General features: G+C 34.7%; 5 protein-coding genes across 5 annotated transcripts; 3 read left to right on the top strand and 2 right to left on the bottom strand.

Annotated features, from left to right (window-relative positions):
* Nucleotides 1-1,323: 1,323 nt before the first annotated feature.
* LOC114517597 (ATP-dependent DNA helicase Q1-like) lies at nt 1,324-3,395 on the bottom strand. Its single transcript, XM_028537385.1, has 5 exons — nt 2,823-3,395; nt 2,634-2,646; nt 1,798-2,441; nt 1,544-1,678; nt 1,324-1,374 (listed from the first exon to the last, which is right to left on the bottom strand). Exons 1-5 carry the CDS (start codon nt 3,393-3,395, stop codon nt 1,324-1,326), a joined length of 1,416 nt encoding a protein of 471 aa, XP_028393186.1.
* A 6,059-nt stretch (nt 3,396-9,454) lies between these two features.
* Nucleotides 9,455-12,823, top strand: LOC114517596. The gene has a single exon (XM_028537384.1). It carries the CDS (start codon nt 9,455-9,457, stop codon nt 12,821-12,823), a length of 3,369 nt encoding a protein of 1,122 aa, XP_028393185.1.
* A 68-nt stretch (nt 12,824-12,891) lies between these two features.
* LOC114517595 lies at nt 12,892-13,869 on the top strand. Its single transcript, XM_028537383.1, has one exon. The coding sequence runs from the start codon at nt 12,892-12,894 to the stop codon at nt 13,867-13,869; it is 978 nt and encodes a 325-aa protein (XP_028393184.1).
* A 4,654-nt stretch (nt 13,870-18,523) lies between these two features.
* On the top strand, nt 18,524-19,547 carry LOC114517593 (protein ANTAGONIST OF LIKE HETEROCHROMATIN PROTEIN 1-like). The gene is made up of 2 exons (XM_028537381.1): nt 18,524-19,343; nt 19,534-19,547. Exons 1-2 carry the CDS (start codon nt 18,524-18,526, stop codon nt 19,545-19,547), a joined length of 834 nt encoding a protein of 277 aa, XP_028393182.1.
* A 1,063-nt stretch (nt 19,548-20,610) lies between these two features.
* Nucleotides 20,611-21,428, bottom strand: LOC114517592. The gene is made up of 3 exons (XM_028537380.1): nt 21,251-21,428; nt 20,937-21,145; nt 20,611-20,790 (listed from the first exon to the last, which is right to left on the bottom strand). The coding sequence occupies exons 1-3, from the start codon at nt 21,426-21,428 to the stop codon at nt 20,611-20,613; spliced, it is 567 nt and encodes a 188-aa protein (XP_028393181.1).
* Between the last annotated feature and the right edge of the window lie 4,716 nt (nt 21,429-26,144).

Raw genomic sequence — 26,144 nt, 5'->3', positions numbered from 1 at the left:
ATCAGTTAACTCGAGTAAGGTTTGCAGGAGCGAAAGACTTACTGGCTGGATCACACACACCCTTGATCGTTTCGAACATTGCTCGCCCTTTAAACCGGTCATGTGGCACACTAAAGCATCGCTCCTACAGTACTCCTATTCATTTCTTTACAAGTCTGATTCTGTAAATCAAGTAGGCACTCTTAAATACTTTAGAGAGAAGTATAACAGGAAAAATGCAACCGCTTCCAAAGTTCTCGACTCTTTTGAAGGAAGTGAAGAATTATTTCTCAGCATGGGTAGAGCGTACATTGTTTCTGCTGCGTTAAATTTTTTCGGGATGAACAACTTCTCTGATAAACCATCATCACATCAATTTCCCGACAATATTGTACATGGCAGCGTATCGTCAAAGAAAGAATATTTTGATGATGCTTTCGGAAAATTTGTCGACAAATATGTTTTACAGAAAGTTGATGCTGATGATTGCGATGGTGCAGATGACTATGTAAAAAACTATGCTCTTTCCTGTATTTTTTTGGCTGTTCTGATCATGCAAATGAAAGACACTTCAGCGGAAGGCGATGGTCACCGTAATTTGATCAACCAAAAGCTCTTGTTATCAGTTTTCAAATCGATGGGATCATATTCCAAATACGCGGTTGAAATGTTCGTTAGTATATCTCAAATTGAATGCATGCTTACACCTCGTCTCTCAGAAGAGTTTAAATGGGGATTTTTTTCGAACTGGAGAGGGGCATCGGAAATAATATTGAAGATGACTTGGCCCAAGAAATTTCAAATCGAATTGGCAAGTGTATTGTCCAAAGAATGGGCCCAAACAAAACCATGGCTTCAATAAGCAAAGTTTGTAAGGCAAGTTCTGGTATACATCTTCTTGTAGAGCAGTTTGATGCCTCTCTACATATCCATGCGAAGTCTGTAAAGCATACAACCCGTGATCCCTAAAGGATGAAAAAGAGATGGTAAATGAGATTGTGCAATTGGATCCTTTTAATCATGTTCCAGAAAGGCATCATGACAGTTTTCCAAACATTAAGAAGAGTCCATTAAAGTACTTGAATGTAGTCGAATTTCATAAATGGCTAGATAAGCACAAAACTGAATTTCCAAATTGAGTTGTTCTTTGAAATAGTACCCTTTATAGGTTTAAGAAATGGTAATTAACTCTCTGTGAAGTAAAAGAATATGTGATTATGACAAAAGTGTTAGGTAAAGAGTCATCTGAAGTTCTAAGTAAACTTGTTTGGAACAACTATTCAACGAAATTGTTTGAACATGAGCAATTTCTGTTGATACAGTAGCAGCTAGCCGGACATTAGGTCATCCTATGCTAATATCTTGTTGTTCATTGATTGTGAAAACAATGAATTTCTACAGAAATGAATAATTATAATGACTTACATTTGCATAGCAGGACAAAATCATCAGGCTTGCTACACCAATGTAATGGCACATACATATCATCTAATACCTTATAGTGACATCACTTGATTAAACAAGTGTGCTCATTTATGATAGAGAATATCTTGGAAGAACATACTTCATCCCATATGCCAAAATTGTTAAGGAGGTCTGATTCCAATTCAATGTACTCAATTTGCATCACAACCCTTTCAGCTAGGTATTCATCAATTAACATTGAAGGAATTAACAAACACTCTGATTTTTCTTCAGACTGATAGTTGGACAAGACACTATTGATCAGGCTCACCAAAACAGTACCATCACCTTGTAGACGCCTCACTTTAGAAACTTCTAAGCTGACAACAGTATTTGTATACCCTCATTACATACAGAGCAACAATTTTCTTGCCGTGGTGTAGTAAATCCAAAATATTCTAGAAGCTGCTTTCTTAAGCAGACTTCTCTTGACTTGCAGTAGCTCTTCATTGATTCTTGAATATGCTTTTTATGACTTCCAATGTCAGAATTGTTGTAATATAATGTTGCATATGACTGAATACCAGTACGACCAGCACGACCAATCTCTTGCATGTAACTTTCTAAAGTATTTGGAGGGGATATGTGAATCACTTGAGCAACATATGGGGCATCAACACCCATACCAAGTGCTGATGTTGCAAACAGTACCCTGACCCTTGAGTCCTTTTTCTTTATTTCTTCAATTAATTCCCTTTTCATTCGACTTGTTTGGGGAGAATGAAACTGGGCAAAAAGTCTTGCCATAGGTTCTTCACATCCATTAACATACTGTTCATCTTGCAGAATTCTTTCAAACAATCGGTAGGCATGTGCACAGTATTTCAGTTTCATATAGATAATTGTCATTGGGTAGTTTTCTTTTTTAATCAATAGTTCCTTTGCAACAGGTCCCAGAATTTCATTATAACTTTCAAACTTTTTGTGATCACTTGAACGTACTTTCTTTCCAAGATATATGTTCTCTCTGTTTGGGTTTACTGTAACAATCTTGCAGTCTTTTTTCAATTGGGTTTGTGTTTTAAATCATTTAATAAATGAGGTGGGGCTGTAGCTGTTAAAGCCAGGGTTGGAACATTAGGGAAAAATGCTTTTAAAATAGACAGTTCACCAAAATCTTTCTAACTCTTTCCCCCTAAAATATTCATTAGTACAACATCAGCGACTAACCATGGCTGAATAAACATTACCTCCTATTATAAACTTATAACAAACAAAATAATATATGATTGAATTTACCTCAATCACCAACACCAGAAGATATTTTAATCAAGAAAACGTCAGAAAGCGTTTTGCAACTAATTCTTAATGCAATACGTGCAAGTATGCATGATTGGGCAAACATCACACTAGAGTTAAATGCTGAAGGAACGACTTACAATTACATACCATAACTCGACACAATGAGCCTCATCTATTACACAACCAACAACGTTCTCTTGAAACACTTTACTTCCCATCAGTTCCCTTCCTTTAGATTTCAACAGGGCTTCCGGGTGTGCAAATACAATGGAAGTATTGCCATTTACTATTTCTTGTTCTATATCCATCAGCGTTTCCTTCAAGTGAATTTTGCGATTTTCACTACCTTCCGTGAACAAGTCTTCAGCCGGTTTCCGCTCGTTAATGGCAAATTGTATGACCCCAGCGGAAATATTTATTGCACTCAGCACCCTCAGCTGGTCTTCCACAATAGAGTTTAGAGGACAAATCACAATTACTATATTTTTTCGTGATTTTACGGGAATTAGATCTGGCAGCAGATGGAAAAGCATAGATTTCCCAAAACCTGTCGGGAGTACGCCAATAACATCACATCCTTTAAGCAAATACTCCAGGCATTTCATTTGCAAAGGTTTAAAATTTATAGAAGGAAAATTTCTCCGCTGTTGGCAAACTTGCACTCTCTTGAAAAGTTCAAGGAACCCTACTTCATCAGAATAATACGCCATATTGAATGTCTTTCGCTAATTATTCATATGTTTAATTTATGTTAATTTAGAACACCCACTATACGTGGGTGTTCTGAAAACACGTGACCGGCCGATGCCAGGGCCAATTTCCCCCTTCCCCCTCTTTTGAAATTGGCCCTGGGAACGAGGTTGATAGTAACCATCATTTATCATAAATAATATGCTAAATATGATCAAGATCATCTTAATGAAAATTATGGTTGCCATAGCAACCATCATTTATCATGAGTAATATGCTAAATATGATCAAGATCATGATTATGATATGTTAATTTTGTTAATGCTAAATATGATCAAAATCATCATAATGAAAATCATGGTTGCCATAGTAACCATCATTTATCATGAATAATATGCTAAATATGATCAAGATCATCTTAATGAAAATAATGGTTGCCATGGTAACCATCATTTATCATGAATAATATGCTAAATATGATCAAGATCATCATAATGAAAATAATGGTTGCCATGGTAACCATCATTTATCATGAATAATATGCTAAATATGATGAAGATCATTAAAATGAAAATTATGGTTGCCATTTAAACCATCATTTATTATGAATAATATGCTAAATATGATCAAGATCATCTTAATGAAAATAATGGTTGTTATGGTAACCATCATTTATCATGAATAATATGCTAAATATGATCAAGATCATCATATGGAAAATCATGGTTGCCATGGTAACCATCATTTATCATAAATAATATGCTAAATATGATCAAGATCATCATAATGATCATCATGGTTGAAATTGCAACAATAATTTATTATGATTAGAATGTTAATTTTGATCATTATCATCAAAATAATGATAATGGTTGCCATAGCAACCATCATTTATCATGAATAATATGCTAAATATGATCAAGATCATCATAATGAAAATTATGGTTGCCATGGTAACTCTTTATCATGAATAATATGATATATATGATCAAGATCATCATAATGAATATTATGGTTGCCATGGCAAACATAATTTATGATGAATAATATGCTAAATATAATCAAGATAAGGATAATGATATGTTAATTTTGATCATTATCATCAAAATGATGATAATGGTTGCCATGGTAACCATCATTTATCATGAATAATATGCTAAATATAATGAAGATCATCATAATGAAAATTATAGTTGCCATAGTAACCATCATTTATCATGAATAATATGCTAAATATGATCAAGATCATCATAATGATCTGGTAATTTTGATCATTTTCATAAAAATGATGATAATAGTTAAAGTGGTAACCATCATTTATCATTAATAAAATGCTAAATATGATCAAGATCATCATAATGATCATCATAGTTAAAATTCCAACCATAATTTATTAGAATTATTATGTTAATTTTGATCATTTTTATCAAAATGATGATAATGGTTGCCATGGCAACCATAATTTATCATGAATAATATGCTTAATATGATCGAGATCGTCATAATGAAAATTATGGTTGCCATGGTATTCATCATTTATCATGAATAATATGCTAAATATGATCAAGATCATCATAATAAAAATTATGGTTGCCATGGTTACCATCATTTATCATGAATAATATGCTAAATATGATCAAGATCATCATAATGAATATTATGGTTGCCATGGTAACCATCATTTATCATTGAATAATATGCTAATATGATCAAGATAATCAAAATGAAAATTATGGTTGCCATGGTTACCATCATTTATCATGAATAATATGCTAAATATGATCAAGATCATCATAATGAAACTTATAGTTGCCATGGTAACCATCATTTATCATAAAATATGCTAAATATGATCAAGATCATCATAATGATCATCATGGTTGAAACTGCAACCGTAATTTATTATTATTATCATGTTAATTTTGATCATTATCATCAAAATGATGATAATTGTTGGCATTGCAACCATCATTTATCATGAATAATATGCTAAATATTATCAAGATTATTATAATGAAAGTTATGGATAAAATCCTGAATAATATGCTAAATATTATCAAGATCATCATGATGAAATTATGGTTGCTATGGTAACCATCATTTATCATGAATAATATGCTAAATATGATCAAGATCATCATAATGAAAATTATGGTTTCCATGGTAACCAGCATTTACCATGAATAATATGCTAAATTATCAAGATCATCATAATGAAAAATTATAGTTGCTATGTTAATTATCATTTATCATGAATAATATGTCAAATATAATCAACATAATCATATTGATAATCATGGTTGCAATTGCAACCATAATTTATTATGATTGATATGTTAATTTTGATCATTTTCATCAAAATGATGATAATAGTTGCCATGGTAACCATCATTTATCATGAATAATATGCTAAATATGATCAAGATCATCATAATGATCATCATGGTTGAAATTGCAACCTTAATTTATTATGATTAGTATGTTAATTTTGATCAGTATCATCAAAATGATGATAATGATTTCCATGGCAACCATCATTTATCATGAATAATATGCTAAATATGATCGAGATCATCATAATGAAAATTATGGTTTCAATGGTAACCAGCATTTACCATGAATATTATGCTAAATATTATTAAGATCATCATAATGAAAATTAAGGTTGCCATGGTAATTATCATTTATCATGAATAATATGATAAATATGATCAACATAATCACAATGATCATCATGGTTGCAATTGCAACCATAATTTATTATGATTGATATGTTAATTTTGATCATTATCATTAAAATTGATGATTATAATTGCCATGGCAACCATCATTTATCATGAATTATATGCTAAATATGATCAAGATCATCATAATGATTTGTTAATTTTGATCATTTTCATTAAAATGATGATAATGGTTGCCATGGTAACCATCATTTATCGTGAATAATATGCTAAATATGATCAAGATTATCATAATGGTCATCATGGTTGAAATTGCAACCATAATTTATTATGATTAATATGTTAATTTTGATCATTATCATCAAAATAATGATAATGGTTGCTATAGCAACCATCATTTATCATGAATAATATGCTAAATATGATCAAGATCATCATAATGAAAATTATGGTTGCCATGGTAACCATCTTTATCATGAATAAAATGATATATATGATCAAGATCATCATAATGAAATTATGGTTGCTATTGCAAACATAATTTATGATGAATAATGTGCTAAATATAATCAAGATCATGATAATGATATGTTAATTTTGATCATTATCATCAAAATGATGATAATGGTTGCCATGGTAACCATAATTTATCATGAATATATGCTAAATATGATCAAGATCATCATAATTATGGTTGCCATAGTAACCATCACTTATCATGAATAATATGCTAAATATGATCAAGATTATCATAATGATCATCATGGTTGAAATTGCAACCATGATTTATTATGATTAGTATGTTAATTTTAATCATTATCATCAAAATGATGATAATGGTTGCCATGGTAACCATCATTTATCGTGAATAATATGCAAAATATGATCAAGATTATCATAATGATCATCATGGTTGAAATTGCAACCATGATTTATTATGATTAGTATGTTAATTTTAATCATTATCATCAAAATGATGATAATGGTTGCAATGGCAACCATCATTTATCATGAATAATCTAAGATCATCATAAAGAAAATTATGGTTGCAATAGTAATCATCATTTATCAGAAATAATATGCTAAATATGATCAAGATCATCAAAATGAAAATTATGGTTGCCATGGTAATTATCATTTATCATGAATAATATGATAAATATGATCAACATAATCATAATGATCATCATGGTTGCAATTGAACCATAATTTATTATGATTAGTATTTTAATTTGATCATTATCATTAAAATTATGATTATGGTTGCCATGGCAACCATCATTTATCCTGAATAATATGCTAAATATAAATAAGATCATCATAATGTAAATTATTGTTGCTATGTTAATTATCATTTATCATGAATAATATGCTAAATACGATCAATATAATCATAATGATCATCATGGTTGCAATTGCAACCATAATTTATTATGATTGATATGTTAATTTTGATCATTATCATTAAAATTATGATTATGGTTGCCATAGCAACCATCATTTATCATGAATAATATGCTAAATATAATCAAGATCATCATAATGAAAATAATGGTTTCTATGGTTACAAGCATTTACCATGAATACGCTAAATATTATCAAGATCATCATAATGAAAATGAAGGTTTTCATGGTAATTATCATTTATCATGAATAATATGATAAATATGATCAACATAATCATAATGATCATCATGGTTGCAATTGAACCATAATTTATTATGATTAGTATTTTAATTTTGATCATTATCATCAAAATGATGATAAAGTTGCAATGGCAACCATCATTTATCATGAATAATATGCTAAATATGATCAAGATCATCATAATGAAAATTATGGTTGCCATGGCAACCATCATTTATCATGAATTTTATGCTAAATATTATCAAAATCATCATAATGATATATTAATTTTGATCATTTTCATCAAAATGATGATAATGGTTGCCATGGTAACCATCATTTTATCGTGATAATATGCCAAATATGATCAAGATCATCATAATGATCATCATGGTTGAAATTGCAACCATAATTTATTATGATTAGTATGTTAATTTTGATCATTATCATCAAAATGATGATAATGGTTGCCATCGCAACCATCATTTATCATGAATAATATGCTAAATATGATCGAGATCATCATAATGAAAATTATGGTTGCCATAGTAACCATCATTTATCATAAATAATATGCTAAATATGATCAAGATCATCATAATGAAACTTATGGTTGCTATGGTAACCATCATTTATCATGAATAATATGCTAAATATGATCAAGATCATCACAATGAAAATTATGGTTGCCATGGTAACCATCATTTATCAGGAATAATATGCTAAATATGATCAAGATCATCATAATGAAAATTAATGTTGCCTTGGTAACCATCATTTATGATGAATAATATGCTAAATATGATCAAGATCATCATAATGATCATCATGGTTGAATTTGCAACCGTAATTTATTATGATTAGTATTTTAATTTTGATCATTATCATCAAAATGATGATAAAGTTGCCATGGGAAATATCATTTATCATGAATAACTTGGTAAATATGATCAAGATCATCATAATGAAAATTATTGTTGCCATGGCAACCATCATTTATCATGAATTATATGCTAAATATGATCAAGATCATCATAATAATATGTTAATTTTGATCATTATCATCAAAATGATGATAATGGTTGCCATGGTAACCATCATTTATCAGGAATAATATGCTAAATATGATCAAGATCATCATAATGATTATCATGGTTGAAATTGCAACCATAATTTATTATGATTAGTATTGTAATTTTGATCATTATCATCAAAATGATGATAAAGTTGTTATGGTAACTATCATTTATCATGAATAATATGCTAAATATGATCAAGATCATCATAATGAAAATCATGGTTGCCATGGTAACCATCATTTATCATGAATAATATGCTAAATATGATTAAAATCATCATAATGATCATCATGATTGAAATTGCAACGATAATTTATTATGATTAGTATGTTAACTTTGATCATTATCTTCAAAATGATGGTAGTGGTTGCTATAGTAACCATCATTTATCATGAATAATATGCTAAATATGATCAAGATCATTGTTCTTGAACTTCTTATAATTTTGAACAATAGTTTAGCTCATGACCATATATGGTCATGAAGACGTGAGGTTTTTTTTTGTTGTTGAAGTTTGATGTTAAGACGAGAGGAAATATAAAACGAAAACTATATCGACTTTGACTCTCAATTTTGTGTAAAATAAGGAAGTTTCATTCAGACGAACACTAGTGGTCCTTCGAGCTGGATCTGTAAGACGTTTGAGAGTCAGACGAACGGGAAAAAGACAATATATACAGATTTTTTGCGATGGTGTATGGCGGACAACAAAAACATGGCGACAACGGTGATTTGGTCGACGAAACTCGAGAAAGACAGAGCGAAGAAAACGACAATATTGACGAATCGATGAGTACAGCAAGTAAACGTTTTCGAGTTCTAAAAGGCAGGGAAAAGGCATTTAAAACGCGTTTAAAAATACGACTTGAAGAGTTGTTACAAGCGACAAAAGAGGGAACTTTGACGGGCAAAACGACAATAAGACGAGCCATAACAAAAGCAAGAGCGGAACTTAACATCCTGGAAAAAGTGACCTGTGCACTGAAAGAGAATATTGTACTTGGAGAAGGCGACCAAGAAACGGACATTTTAATCGAACAACTGGACAAGGAATTGGACGACGTATCTCGGGAAGTGGACGTGTTAACACCAACAGCGGAGCAACTTCTACATACACGAATCCATATTCTGGGTGAACCAGAGACGGAAAGGAGTCAGACAAGCGAAAAGGATGATTTATCCATTATATCAAGTTTGAAAGGGTCATCGGCAGCGGCGATAGAAAAACGGCAACAAGACGCAGATGAAGGAGAAAAGAGACTCGAACAGTTTGAAGAAGAACAGCGTAAATTGGAAAATGACCTCAAGAAGTATATCGCTAACGTAGAACTGGGGAAACAGCGAACGGAGGACGCACGCCGTGTAGCTGCTTTAAACAGACAACGTGCAAAACAGGCGTGCGAAGAGAGTGGCGAAGAGAAGTTCACAAGAAATGTACAAACGGAAGTGAACACAGATCGTCAAACGGAAGTGGAACCCACACGTATACAAGCAGTTAAATTAAAAGGGGTTGAGCTGCCTACCTTTTCCGGGGACGATAAAGCAGAATATGAATCATGGAAGGCAGCATATATGTCGGTTGTAGACGGTGCAAATATCGCTGTTAAAGAAAAGATGCTACGATTACAGAGCTGTTTAACTGGAAAAGCCCTCAAAATTGCGAAAGACTTGGGATACTCTGAGAATGCATACAAGCGAGCTCTTGAGAAATTAGACAAGAAATTTGGTGGAGAACGAAGACTAGCTATCACTTTACTAACGCGCCTCCGTGGGTGGCCGAAATTACGACGTCGAAACCTTGAAGACATGGAGGACTTTTTAACAGTCTTAGACAAAATTCTCGTAGCAATACAAGATAATGTAGACCTAAACAGTCAACATCTGAACTTAACAGCGAAAGAAAAGTTATCAGAAGAGGACCTCCAGTCGTATAAGTATTGGCTGTGCGAACATAGCAAAGAAGATTGTTTTCAAACCCTGGTTGAGTGGATCGAGATGAAGGTTCGAATATTAGATGAAGTAAAGGAAGAAGTGAGCAGCGACGTGAAATGTGGGACGAGAACAGACAACAGAAAGAACAATCGTGGACTTAATACTGATAAAAAACCTAGAAAATGTATTGTTGAGGCATGTCAAGCAGACCATCCACCATGGGTTTGTCAGCTGTTCAAAGGCTTACCTGTGGCCAACCGAAAGGAACTGATAGCGAAGAGTGGACGGTGTTTCTGTTGCCTGGCATCAGGACATTTAAGCAAAAGCTGCCCCAGAAAGATACCCTGTGGAATCAACGGCTGTAAGAGTGTAATGCATAGTAGATATTTGCATGATCCCAGTGTACCATCGACAGATGGCAACCATGACTCTGGTGACGAGACTCAAGATCAAGCGAAAAACAAAACGTTCAACACCAACCGAGTTGAGAAAGTGTCATTGATGGTACTACTTGGCTTCGTTTCCAAGACCGACACGCGAAAGAAGCTTAAAGTGAACATTATGCTAGACCCATGTTTGACAGGTTCCTACATATCCGAAAGTGCAGCAGAGGAACTGAATCTACAGGGAAATACCCAACACTTAACCATATCAGGAACCGGGGGTGCTGAAGTGCAGAAAGTCTCTCGAAGAGTCCAACTGATCGTCTCCAATGTCAAAGGAGGTTTTTCCGCAGAAATTGAAGCAAACGTATTGGACAGCATTACCGGTACGACGCCAGCCATACAGTGGTCCGAACTGAAAGACAAGTGGCCCCACTTGAAGCAGATTCCGTTCGAGAAAGTGTCAGATCGATGTCAGATCGACCTGTTGATTGGGAGCGACCATCCCTTATTCCACCACGTCACACAGGAAAAATGTGGACCAGAAATCAATGACCCAATCGCTCGAAAGACGAACCTTGGATGGGTATGCTTTGGCCCGACTTCCACCGAAAACGTCCGCAATTATTCTCGGATCCATGTCACCCGCACCTACCAAAGTGACCAGTATGAGACTAAGGGCAACGATACAACGAACAAGCTGTTACGAAAGTTCTGGGAACTAGATTCGATGGGAATTCGAGACGAAGACAGTAAACCCCTAACCCCAGACGAAGCGCGAGCGACCAAATCAGCGGAGGAGACACTACATCACTTGCAAGACAACCGATATGAGATTGGGATACCTTGGAGAGTTAACGAGCCCAGATTTACGAATAATTACGAACAAGCCCTTTCGAGACTGGTAAGTCTGGAAAGATCTTTGCGTAAGAAAGGTGCAGAGGTGAGCTCGTCCTACCAGGAAATCATCGAAGAGTATGTGAAGAAGAATTACGTCAGGAAAGTTTCGCCATCAACCGAAGAGCAATGGTTTATCCCACATTTTCCGGTAATTCGGAACGACAAAGCTACCACGAAAGTTCGAATCGTATTTGACGCGGCAGCGAAATACGACGGAAAATGCCTGAACGACGCAGTCTTATCGGGTCCTAAGCTGCAACAAGATCTTGTTGATGTCCTTTGTCGCTTCCGTCGTGCTCCCGTAGCGCTTTCAGCCAATATTTCACAGATGTTTCTTCAGGTCGGCCTCCGCCAGCAAGACCGTGCATATCACAGATTTCTTTGGAGAGACTTGGACGACGAGAAAGATCCTGAGGTTTACGAATTTCAACGACTCCCATTTGGAAACGCATCCTCTCCATTTTGTGCGCAATATGTTTTAAAAACGCATGCCAAAGCTGTAAGTGAAAAAAAACCGAGTGCTTCAGAGACTATTGAAAATGCAATGTACGTCGATGATGTTCTGGACTCGTGTGAAACAGTCTCGGAAGCATGTTTCTTGCGACGTGACCTTTCTGATGTTCTATCCGATGCAGGATTCAAATCAAGAAAATGGCTTTCCAACGAACCGTCCGTTCTTGCCGAGGTTTCAGTAGAAGACCGTGCTCAAGGCGTGGAGATCAGAGATGGCGAAAATCTACCGACACAGAAGACATTAGGAGTATCATGGAATGCGAAACGGACACGTTTATCTTTCAAGTCAACCTACCGACAAATTCCTCTCCGACAAAAAGAAATGTTTTAAGCTGCATCGCGTCGCTGTTTGACCCCCTCCAATTCCTGTCACCCTTTACCGTGCGAGCGAGGTTACTGATGCAAGAAATTTGGGCTGCTGGTGTGGATTGGGACGATGTTTTACCAGCGAAATTATTAGTCAAGTGGAACCTTTGGATTTCCGAGCTACAAGAGATACCCAAGATCAGTTTTCCACGTTGCCTTCGCCTTGAAAGACCAACCGACATCCAACTTCACGTTTTCTCTGACGCTTCCAAGGTGGCGTACGCTGCAGCAGCATATTTGGTGTGCAAGTACCTCGACCGACTACCGACGTCATGTCTAATTAGTTCCAAATGTCGCGTTTCGCCAGTTAAAGCTATGACGATCCCGAGACTCGAGCTCATGGGTGCAATAATCGCCACTCGTCTGGCAAAGAAGCTGAAAAGAACATTAAAAGTAGAAAGCGTGACATTTCGGGTCGACTCGACGAACGTACTATACTGGGTTCGAAACCAAAGCAGGAACTTTAAAACGTTCATAGCAAACCGAATTGGAGAAATCCAAAGAAGTACGAATCCTGACCAATGGCGACACATCCCGGGCGAAATTAATCCCGCGGATTTACCAACTAGAAGACTATCAGCATCTCAGTTGTCACAATGCCAGATGTGGATGGAAGGTCCAAACATTCTGAAGGAAGAGGAGTTGACTTGGCCGAAAAAGTTACCAGAAGATCACATAAGAGAAGACACAGAGTGCGAACAAAAAACGAACATCTCCTCCTTTGCAACAGACAGCGCGAATTTAGAAAATGTTCAAGACCGTCTCGTGCCAGAGAAGTTTTCGAGTTTATCCCGCCTGTTACGCGTGACAGCCTGGGTAAAACGTTTCTTGACGAACTGTAAACTTCCGAAAGAGCGACGAATGAAAAATGGCGTCATTACACGAAACGAAGTCTCCGAGGCTGAGACTTACTGGATAAGAAGAGCGCAAACCGAAGCGTTCCCTAACGGTGAAAAAGAGAAACGACTGATTAAACTCTGCCCCCATACAGACGAAGCTGGTCTCTTGTGAGTGAACGGACGACTACTGGATGAACAGCTTCACTAGGCATGATAGACATGTGAGCAGGCTTGATATGAACTTTGACCATGACGTCATATAGGGCAAGTATTAATATTTAACACCAGCACATAATTAGTGAGATAGGAAAATAGAGCAAGCGAGACGGAAAATGTGTAAATGTATGTATGTATGTGAAGTATCTGTTTGAGAGAATACGACGAGCTAACCTGCGCCATCATTAAGTATATGCTTAAAGGACCTCGCCACAGAAGTAAACTATCGAATTTATATTGTTGTTTAGGTCATATTATTAGGGGTGATTTAGATCACACGTGCGACTTGATCGGACTTATATGCATGTTTTTATTAATATTCTTTGTATTAATTTGTTCTTTTCTAGATCGAATTGTTTATATATTTATAATACGATTTGCGAGTTTCCTTGGACATGTGCTTATCTAAATTGTGCTAACCGGTCGTCTTGGTCCGCGACAACTACGATTTGCCAACGACCTTGCGTACGACGCCAACCCTATATTTACCAAAAGACCATCCACTACGTCCCTAGTCATCGTGGCCGCCACAAGAAACTTGGTCACAACTCAGGGTGGAACATCTCTTGACCGAAGTCAGATCACGCTTCTGGATCGTCAAGGGCAACGAGCAGTACGATATCGTTGAAAGTGTATAGGATGTCGAGAATTAAGGCAACAAACAGGACAAGAATGGCTCCCATCCCAAGTCAGGCTACGTTACCTACGAGCGTTCGAACGCATCGGAATGACTATGGCGGACCATTCTATACCAAGCAGGAGCGACGTAGACCGAGAGAAAGGTACATGTGCCTTTTTACATGTTTGGCAACTCGGGCATACACTTAGAGATATCATACTCCTTGGACACGAAGCATTTCTGAACGCTTTTCCGGATGGTATCAGAAGGGGACCCGAGTTATGTGATATCCGACACCGGGACCAATTCGTGGCCGCGGAGAAAGACCTAAGGCATTGGTGCAAGCTCTGATACGGAGAATTATCACGACAACCTCAAGAAATCAAATCGATGTGGAAGTTCAACCCTCCAGCGGCCCCCCATTTTGGGGGGGGTATTCGAAGCGATGATTAAAGCGCGAAGAAGCATTAAGAGCATTGTCGGTGAAGCGGATATCACAGTGAAGAATTGCATACGGCAATGTGCTGTCGAGGGACTACTCACTTCACGGCCGATTACTACGTGAGTTCCGACCCAAATGATTTGACTCCACTAACCCCAAATCATTTCATCGTTGGTCAACTGAGGACAATTCGCAGCAGAAGCGGTTGATGAAGAGGATACGTGAAACCAACAAAGCGATGGCGTCGAGTGCAGCAATTGATCGGTCATTTTGGAAAGATGGATTAGAGAATTTCTCCCAAGCCTGAACATTCGAACAAGTGGTATCATCACAAAGAAATTTAAAAGAGGAGACGTGGTATTAGTGGTTGAAGCAATGCTAAAAGAGGAGATTGGCCAATCGGACGTATACGGAAGTATATCAGGCGAGACTTTAGTACGTGTAGCAGAAGTGAAAGGGAAGACATTTATAAACGGTCAATACATCGTTTGTGCCCCTTGAGATTGATGAGCAGTGAACATGACGATATTGTATATTCAGAAGGGGGATGTTCTTGAACTTCTTATAATTTTGAACAATAGTTAAGCTCATGACCATATATGGTCATGAACACGTGAGGTTTTTTTGTTGTTGAAGTTTGATGTTAAGACGAGAGGAAATATAAAAAGAAAACTATATCGACTTTGACTCTCAATTTTCTGTAAATAAGGAAGTTTCATTCCGACGAAACATCATCATAATGAAATTATAGTTGCTATGGTAACCAACATTATCATGATATATGCTAATATGATCAAGATCATCATAATGATATGTTAAATTTTGATCATTATCATCAAATGATGATAATGGTTGCCATGGTAACCATCATTTATCATGAATAATATGCTAAATATGATCGATCATCATAATGAAATTATGGTTGCCATGGCAACAATCATTTATCATGAATAGTATGCTAAATATGATCAAGATCATCATAAAGATCATCATGGTTGAAACTGCAACCATAATTTATTATGATTATTTTGTTAATTTTGATCATCATCATCAAAATTATGATAATGGTTGCCATGGCAACCATCATTTATCATGAATAATATGCTAAATCTGATCAAGATCATGATAATGAAAACTATGGATGCCATGGTAACCATTATTTGTCCTGAATAATATGCTAAATATGATCAAGATCATCATAATGAAAATTGTGGTTGCCATCGTAACCATCATTTATTATGAATAATATGCTAAATATGATCAAGATCATCATAATGATCATCATGGTTGAAATTGCAACCATAATTTATTATGATTAGTATGTTAATTTCGAATATTATCATCAAAATGATGATAATGGTTGCCATAACAACCATCATTTATGGTAAATAATATGCTAAATATGATCAAGATCATCATAATGAAAATTATGGTTGCCATGGTAACTATCATTTATCATGGATAATATTCTAAATATGATCAATATCATCATAATGATATAATAATTTTGATCATTATCATCAAAATGATAATGGTTGCCATGGTAACCATCATTTTTCATGAATAATATGCTAAATATAATCAAGATAATCATAATGAAAATTATGGTTGCCATGGTAACCATCATTTATCATGAATAATATGCTAAATATGATCAAGATCATCATAATGAAATGTATGGTTGCCATGGTAACCGTCATTTATCATGAATAATATGCTAAATATGATCAAGATTATCATATTCATATGTTAATTTTGATCATTTTCATCAAAATGATGATAGTGGTTGCCATGGTATTCATCATTTATCTTGAATAATATGCTAAATATGATCAAGATCATCATAACGATCATCATGGTTGAAATTGCAACCATATTTTATTATGATTAGTATGTTAGTTTTGATCATTATCATCACAAAGATGATAATGGTTGCCATGGTAACCATCATTCATCATGAATAATATGCTAAATTTGATCAAGATCGTCATAATGAAAATTATGGTTGCCATGGTAACCATCATTTATCATGAATAATATGCTAAATGTGATCAAGATCATCATAATGATCTGTTAATTTTGATCATTATCATCAAAATCATGATAATGGTTGCCGTAGTAACCATCATTTATCATGAATAATATGCTAAATATGATCGAGATCATCATAATGAAAATTATGGTTGCCGTGGTAACGATCATTTGACATGAACAATATGCTAAATATGATCAAGATCATCATAATGATCATCATGGTTGAAATTGCAACCATAAATTATTAAGATTTATATGTTGATTTTGATCATTATCATCAAAATGATGATAATGGTTGCCATGGCAACCATCATTTATCATGAATAATATGCTAAATATGATCAAGATCATCGTAATGAAAATTATGGTTGCTATTGTAACCATCATTTTTCCTGAGTAATATGCTAAATATGATCAAGATCATCATAATGAAAATTATGGTTGCCATGGTAACCATCCTCTATAATGAACAATATGCTAAATATGATAAAGATCATCATAATGATCATCATGGTTGAAACTGCAACCATAATTTATTATGATTATTATGTTAATTTTGATCATTATCATCAAAATGATGATAATAGTTGCCATAGCAACCATCATTTATCATGAATGATATGCTAAATATGATTAAGATCATCATAATGAAAATTGGTGGGCTATAGTAACCATCATTCTTCCTGAGTAATATGCTAAATATGATCATGATCATCATAATGAAAATTATGGTTGCCATTGTAACCATCATTTATCATGAATAATATGCTAAATAAGATCAAGATCATCCTAATGAAAATCATTGTTGCCATTGTAACTATCATTTATCATGAATAATATGCTAAATATGATGAAGATCATCAAAATGAAAATTATGGTTGCTATTATAACCATCATTTATCATGAATAATATGCTAAATATGATCAAGATCATCAAAATGAAATTATTAATGCTATGGTAACCATCATTTATCACGAATAAAATGCTAAATATGATCAAGTTCATCATAATGATCATCATGGTTGGAATTGCAACCATAATTTATTATGATTAGTATGTTAATTTTGATCATTAACATCAAAATGATGATAATAGTTGCCATGGCAACCATCATTTATCATGAATAATATCCTAAATATGATCAAATAAGTAAAGATTTGGTAAAACATTTGACAATAAAAATCTGCGATAAAACATTATAAAGGCCCGTTTACACGAGCGATTTTTTTGGCGATTTTTACAGCGATTTGGGCGGCAATTTTTTTGGCGATTTAAATTTGCACGTGTAAACTACGTGCAATTACGTGCAATTTAATGGCGATTTTGTTACGATTTCACAGGTAAATTTATGTAATTTCTGATAGCGGGCAGCGGTGTTTTGTTAAAACATGCGCATTGCGCATTTGTGAAAATTGTTATAAATTAAAAACCAAAACAAAATCGTCGATGTTTCAAAATGAAATGTAATGTGCAAAAAATGATGTAAGGTTCAAAAATGTCTGAAATAACTTGATATGGAGGAAGTGGACGAAGTAGTTGAGGCTTTCAGTTTATTTATCGCTGCAGTCCAAATTGCTCGTCGACGAGTAAGGAGGAGAAAACGACGAACTGTTTGGATAAAGAGTTGGATAGCCACGAGGAAAACACTTGGAGCATTTCACTGTTTATTAAAGGATCTTAAGAATGACCCTGAGCATTTCTTGAACTATTTGCGGTTGAACCTTGATACGTTTGAGCAGTTAGTAGAGAAGTTACATCCTCTTTTGAAGAAAAAGGATACTTGCATGAGAGATGCTATATCACCAAGTGAACAACTTGCAGTAACACTTCGGTTTTTAGCAACAGGGGAGTCCTACACCAGTTTACAGTACCAGTTCCGAATTAACAAAGGAACATTGTCCCTTATCATTCCAAAAGTTTGCAAAGCCCTTTCTATTGTTCTTCGTGACGTTGTGTCATGCCCAAGAACAGCTAATGAATGGTTGGAAATAAGCAGACTTTTTCATTGGAGATTGCAGTTACCAAATTGTTTGGGGGCAATAGATGGAAAACATGTTAGAATCCTACATCCTCCAAATAGTGGCTCAGACTACTTTAACTATAAGGGCTACTATAGCCTTGTGCTAATGGCAGTGGTGGGTCCAAATTCCGAGTTCATTTTTGCGGATGTTGGATGCCAAGGCCGTATTAGTGATAGAGGCGTTTTGCGAAACACTATCTTCTATAAAGCACTGCAGTCTAATAAGCTCAACATTCCAGAATCGAAGCCCCTTCCAGCAACTGAGTCAATGATTGTAGATGGCTGGTGCCCAGTTTTACCACACTTTTTTGTTGGTGATGATGCCTTTAGTTTAACACCAAATGTTACACAGCAAAAAATCAATTTCTTAATTTAAGAAAAAAAAACTTATATTAAGATTTTTTTTCTTATTTTGAGAAAAAAATCTTGGGAGAATGGTAAGAAATATTTTCTAATGAAATTTCTTAAGATATTTTTTCTTTAGAATTTTTTTCTTAAATCTAGAAAAATGTTCTTAAGAAATACTTGGGAAGAAATTTTTTCTTAAGATCTCCCAAGAAAATTTTTTTTGAGAAACCTTTTCTTAAAATTTTTTCTCACTTTGAGGGGGAAACAAGAAATTTTTTCTTGGATTTCTATGATTCTTTTTTCATCATGCATATCAATTTTCTTAAAATAAGTATGATCAACTGTGGATTTATTATTTATAAAATGCAAGCAATCATGCATTAACATTCTCTTCATAAACAAAGGACACCCGATGCTTTTCATTTATAATTCTATATTTAACATAAGCATACAGACTGCATTGTTACATTATTAAAGAATATGTTTAAAAATAGGTATTATCAGAAGCAATTCATTGTGAAGTTCTAGTTCGACTTGAAATTCTTATAATCAGTTAGTACTAACTCAAAGCAGGGCTTGATATCTGTTGGAACAATCATGTCCTTAAATATATATTGGTGAAGAAAGGTCAAACCCATTTCATGAAAGCGGGGATAATCAAAGTCAAGCAGATAAAAACTTGCCAACAAAGCAAGAACTCCTTCATTCAGCTTTTCCTCGTCCAACTCCGCAACCATCTTCTTTCCAATAATAAGGTAGCACCTAGTTCTTTCGATCAGGAGGACAGGGACATTACCGGAACATTTTGAGCACCAGGCCTCAGGGTCTTCATGGTCCTTTGAAAGAAATGGCATTCAAATATATTATATAGATACAGTACAAAATAAAACCTATAAATAAAAGCGTATTTTAAAAGTAGGTGTATTAGGTAGGTCAACCATACAGAGATGATTTTTTTCAAAAAAAGAACAAACCTTTAGTTTGTATACTAGGTCCAACACTTTCTTGGGCTGCTTCTTTGCGCTGAATATATAAGGTAAATTTTGCAAAACATGCAGAATCTTGGAGTCTATAACAAGAAAATCAATTTAATATCTTTCCATGTAAAAGTACTGAATAAGTTGTGACTTGTATTCTCACTCTTATTGAAGTCACAAATAAGGCACTGCCTTGGTGAGTAGAGTTACTTGATGTTAGACAGAGTAAAGGAAAACAGAGCAGGAAAAAATTAAACTAAATCGCCAAAATAAACTTACTTGCCTTTGGACTTTTTGGTGGGCTTATTCCTTTATTTATACCATAGTATATTATGGGCTCAATTTCATCAGCTAACAATCCAATACACTGGTTTTTAAATTCCTCTCTATCTCCAGAACTCTCGACACCCAAGACTCGTCTGGCTTCTTCGATTATCTGTAAGAAATAACTTCATTAAACTTATGACAATAACTAAACCTTTTTCATGAGTATCTACAAAACATACTTGAAGAACTTAAGCTTGAACTAGAAACATTTTGAAGCCATCATTCTTACTAACTTTAGCTGTACAAATCATATACCTCAATATGGTCTTTAAAACAAGGATATACATCCATCAGTTTTTCAACCCTTTCGCCAGCAGACATAGCTTGCAGCCAACTCCGCCTTGCACTATACTCTTTGTTCAAATAGGAATTCACAACAGCTACATTTGGCTTTTTTTTTTCAACTTCTTTCATCAAAGCAGCATAGTGTCGCTTCATAACTTCTTTGCCATCGGTAGGGTCACCTATTCAAGTACAATAAGAAGAAAAACTATATACCGGTACACACTGGACTAGCAGCTAACATGTATGGTAGAGCATAGTACAGGTACCGGTAGCAAGGTTCTTACTTTTCTCACAAATGCCCTCATTCTCACAGCTATCAGTTGTAGTTTTCAAGATCTCGAGATCATCACCCTGATTTTTTTGTGGACCAGTCTTTTTCTTCTTTGTCTCAGCTTCGACTCCTTGGTTAATTTCACCATTTGAATATTTTCTTTTATTAGGACAATGTCCTTGTGGCTTCATTACAGGCTTGGTGTTGCTAAGCCTCCTCTTTAGTGCTTTTAGTACCACACACTGTGAAAATAAAACAATAATTACATTAAGTAACTTAACCTTATTAACATAAATAAATTACAAACCTTTAACATTGTTAGTTCAACCTTTGAAGTGTTTATACAAGAATAGGGAAAAACTATTGGGCAAGGACACTACCAAATAGTGCTGTGGTGTTTGGACAGACATGCATGATGTATTAGGCAAAAGATCAATGTGTTCTAGGCATGCATAATAGGAATTATATCATGTAGTTACTGCACACTAGTTACTTACATGACCAGTCTCCTCATCTTTTAGGCATGGGTAGGCTATAATCAAAGATTTAGCCATCTCTGAAATTTCTATTGAAGTGGGGAATCTGTTAAACGGTGGAACTGAAGAAGCTGATACCATGTTATTAATGGTAACACGTATCAACCTCTCTCGTATCTTTTTATCCATCTTCCCTTCACGAACTGCAGCTTGAATATGGAGATCCGAATAAAACGTATAAGTAGGGGCATTTACCACCGATGGTTTTATATGACTCTGAATATCTTTAGGGGTAGGTAAAAGATCAGTTGTGTCACCAGCAGTTAAGTTATTATTGCCAGGTGATGTAGATTTGAGCTTGGTAATTGGTGAACATTCAACATCATCAATAAAAAACTTGAGTCTTCACATGATGGTGCTGGCGAAGAAGTACGGATAGTTGATGTGCTCGGCTTTGAGGAAATAGAACTGTTGTCATCCTTAAATGAAACAAAACCAGCATTTTTTAGAGTTGTTTGCACCTTAGTGCAAATGCATGCACCATTCTTTACTCTCAAGCAAATTTAATAAATTATTTTAATCTCTTTGGGTGATGTTATTTGCAACTTAATACTTAATACAACATTTTGCTTTAAATAACAATCATGTTGCCCTATATCTTTCATTATTTCTTATAATTTATTTCAATGATTGAAATGTTGCAGTTATATTTGATTTTGAAGAGAATAACCAAAATACTAGACCAAGTACTCAAGTCTATGCTCTTATGTATATCACCAAACAGTGATTTTGAAGCAATACCCCTTTGAACTACCTTGGAAATTTCTTTAAAATCAATAAAATGGCCACACAATTCAACACAAATTATAGTAATTTAGTAACTCACATTTAAGGATGCCTGTATGATTTTCCATACTTTCGATCGTTGTAGCAATGTCCGCCCTCCACCGGGGAAAATTTCAGAAAGGGCTTCATAACACAGCTGCTGAATGTCCTCTGTTTCTACTATTTCGTTCGCTACAGTAAAACAGAAATACACATTTTAAAGAAAAACAGAGCCTAAAACTCAATAACGATTTGAATTTCAAGGATCTGATATAAAGTAAGCTAGTAAAGGCTATGTTCAGTTGGCATTTATCTTCCAACTCAGAAAACCTTCCCCCAGATACGGTTGGCTTTTTAAAAGCGCATCTATGATCTATGTATGTAAAATAAAGCTAGTAAATAAAACAGGTTAACATACTGTAACCACTTTCAAAATATACGAACAGATTTTAGTCGCTAATTTTTGCCTATATCTTTGGATTGAATCACTTTACACGTACCTTCTAAAATATGCCCGATTTCTTTAGACGCATCTTTAATTCTATTGAAGAGGGACTTGCCTTCAATATTCATGATTTCTTCGTTCTCAGAGATTAAAATAAACTTCCCAAAACGAAAATTCAAATCCCCCGGGACAATGATCACAACACAATTGAAAGCGTGCGATATGCAGATGTTGGCAATTCTTCCCACAATTCCGTTCGCTTCCTTTTTTGAAAAATAGTGCTGGTCAAAAATTAGCGCTTCCACTTGTTTTGAAATTCTAAGGGCATTCTAAGAATACCGAAAGAATATATATTTCGAGATATTTTATACATCTTATATTTTATATATGTTTCTAAAAAAATCGCGCGTAAAATTTAGAGAATATTAAATACCCGTCATAGGAAATCTGATAAAAAATTTAGAAAATTTATCTTAAATTTCGAAATCTTATCTCCTAAATGGAAGCACTCGAATAATGAAATATCAAATATTTTCAAAACATTAGTACATTACATACTTTTAATGTAATATCATTCATATGACGCGCGGATTAATTCTTTATTACAAATATTAAATATTTATTCTGATATTTTAAATATAGATTTGTTATTTCTAAAATTTACGCTAATATTTATAAAATATTTGCCAATCTGTCAAATACGTCCCCTATTTTTTAATGTATCCTAATTACAAATTTTTATATATGTCCTAATTGTGATTTAAAATAAAATGTCCCAATTATAAATTCAAATATGTCCTAATGTTATGATTTTATTGAGTATTTGTAATTTGTCAGTTTCACGCGCCACTTTCCTGTTAAAATGTCAAACGGCTCAAACCTATCTAAAGCTTGTCGCACTGCCGCTGAGGCGCTGCAAATTCTGAGCAATGTAAATTCAACAGGAATTCTCGATCGTATCGAAACGAACAACCCCATTTCTGCATCCATTCCAAATAGAATGTCGAATGTTTTCGTTCCATCAACAAGCAACTCAAGTTTGGAGCAAGAGCTAGCGGAACGGTTCCCCACCGTAAACGCGACGAGATCACGAAAACGAAAGTCTAATTCACCCGCATTAACTTCACACCGGAACAACAAGAAAGCACAAAGAGGTCGACGGTGTAACGACGTTGTTTTTAAGGACCTTGTATTCATTCCGGATCCTAAAGAGACCGAAGTTCCGACGCACAAGAAGCGATTAGTGCTAGAAGAGCAAAATTTTGTCATTCACGAATTCCCGTTCAAAAGATCGTGGTCGGCCGAGACCCTAAAGGAGGAGGTTGGCAAAGTCTTGCCAAACGGGATAGAATTTGAATTTGTAAAGGTAATGACAAATAATTATGGCTTTTAATATTATGGTTAATTATAGACGTTTATAAAACGATAACAGCAATTTCACTCAATTGCAACGTATTTAAAGGAAATTAAGGTCTATATTCTGTATATACTGTAGTACCTTTAGCTAGAAGCTTAATTGGGGGGGGGGGTGCATATTACTATGTTCATCTTATGCCGGAATGATTTCTTTTGTACGCTATTGTTCCTATGGTATATAAACATGGCTATATGAATATACACCCCCAATTAAGCGGTCTAGCTACAGCTCAGAGTACACCCCTATTTATTATACATCCATAATAAAAGTCATATATTTAGATTTTAGCATCATATAGCTTGAGGTATGGAAAAACCTCAAGACTATGGATGATTCCATGAAATTGACAAATTGAACCACTGAGTACAGAGCACTGTAATCAATAGTGTGTATTTGATTGGCATGTTTACACATGATTATGTTTAGTCATGCTCAGTGTTGAGAATTACTAAATATAACTAATGAGTAATAAGAATCTGACCATTGTATTATACTAACAATGAATGTTTTCATGTGTGCAATGTTAGGAAAATTTTCATAAGGTGAAATGGAGAGTTCTATGTTCACCTAATTAAAATATTCTTATCATTGCACCTATAAAAACATTCATTACAATTTAATTTCACATGACACCAAAATGTACAAGCCTAGGGCCATCAGAGCAAAATTTAGGTGGGGAGCACCCTTGTCCACATTAGCTAAATTTCTGCCACTCTTGCAGGCTCATATTGTCAACAGACAACTTACATAAAATTGAGACATCTTAATTAACAACAGATAATTAAACTACTAGTGAATGTTATATTTACGCAAGTATTCTTTTTATTAGGCTTGTTATGGTACTTTAGTCAAACCGAATTTGGCTAATGGAGTGGAGGTAACAACAAATGTATTAATTAAAATGGCTGGACAAGGGAATATTTATGTCAGAAGTATCACGGAAATGGATGACAGTGACAACGAAAATACAGATGAAATACTAATGCATCCCTCTTTTGCAACTACGTGCTGCATATCCACTGTTGCAACAGCATCTGGTGATGACAATGTGTCCATTGACACACCCAATCAAGGCTCAAGTGGTGATAGTGCTTTTTTGACACAAAGATCTAGTAACTGGGTTGATGATGATGTAGCAATCACTGAAAACTCTCTTGATAATGTACTAACATCAAATGAAGTCACCAGCTTCAATGACTCTGAGAGATTCCTAGAACATGATGCTCCAGCTGTTTCCCCCACTTGTGAAATAGTCCTTGATGACCGCCACTTTCCAGTGCCATTTGAGGATGACCCTATTTCCATCATTTCTGTTGAAGATCACCAAACACCAATGATGCCCCCACCTCACGATTCTGACCCATTCATTATAAAGGTTCATCGGACCATGATAAGAAAGGATTTAATCAAGATATTTTCTGATGATTCAGTGATGTCTCAGCCATTATTTGGCATAATAATAAATGCCAAAGGAGAGGAAGAAGTCGGTCGTGGAACTGGAGTGATGAGGGAAATATTTACACTGTTTTGGTCCGAATTTGCAGACTCGTCGTTGATTGGGGAGGAGGAGAGAGTGCCATTCATCAGACATGACTATAACAAGGAAACATGGCAAGCAATTGCAAGAATTTTGGTCAAAGGTTTTAAAGATTGTTCCTACTTTCCATTGCAGCTCAGCAGGGCTTTCATTGGCAGTGTATTTTTTGATGAAGCCTTTGTCACTGTTCCTATGTTGTTAACGTCA

Source organism: Dendronephthya gigantea, unplaced genomic scaffold (genome assembly GCF_004324835.1).
Source record: "Dendronephthya gigantea isolate DGI-Jeju-01 unplaced genomic scaffold, DenGig_1.0 000009F, whole genome shotgun sequence".
Taxonomy (NCBI): Eukaryota; Metazoa; Cnidaria; class Anthozoa; order Malacalcyonacea; family Nephtheidae; genus Dendronephthya; species Dendronephthya gigantea.
The sequence above is the reverse complement of the archived record's forward strand: the minus strand, read 5'-3'. Positions and strand labels throughout refer to the sequence as shown.

Excerpts from the sequence above, each read along its gene's own strand:
- LOC114517597 (XM_028537385.1), bottom strand. The coding sequence starts at position 3,395 with ATGGCGTATTATTCTGATGAAGTAGGGTTCCTTGAACTTTTCAAGAGA. Across the intron at positions 1,679-1,797 it reads GGCAAGAAAATTGTTGCTCT|TCTGAAGAAAAATCAGAGTG; the intron begins GTATGTAATGAG and ends TCCAACTATCAG. Across the intron at positions 1,375-1,543 it reads ATTTTGGCATATGGGATGAA|AAATTCATTGTTTTCACAAT; the intron begins GTATGTTCTTCC and ends TCATTTCTGTAG.
- LOC114517596 (XM_028537384.1), top strand. The coding sequence starts at position 9,455 with ATGGTGTATGGCGGACAACAAAAACATGGCGACAACGGTGATTTGGTC.
- LOC114517595 (XM_028537383.1), top strand. The coding sequence starts at position 12,892 with ATGCAAGAAATTTGGGCTGCTGGTGTGGATTGGGACGATGTTTTACCA.
- LOC114517593 (XM_028537381.1), top strand. The coding sequence starts at position 18,524 with ATGGAGGAAGTGGACGAAGTAGTTGAGGCTTTCAGTTTATTTATCGCT.
- LOC114517592 (XM_028537380.1), bottom strand. The coding sequence starts at position 21,428 with ATGAAGCCACAAGGACATTGTCCTAATAAAAGAAAATATTCAAATGGT. Across the intron at positions 21,146-21,250 it reads TGAGGGCATTTGTGAGAAAA|GTGACCCTACCGATGGCAAA; the intron begins GTAAGAACCTTG and ends GTACTTGAATAG. Across the intron at positions 20,791-20,936 it reads GTTTTAAAGACCATATTGAG|ATAATCGAAGAAGCCAGACG; the intron begins GTATATGATTTG and ends TATTTCTTACAG.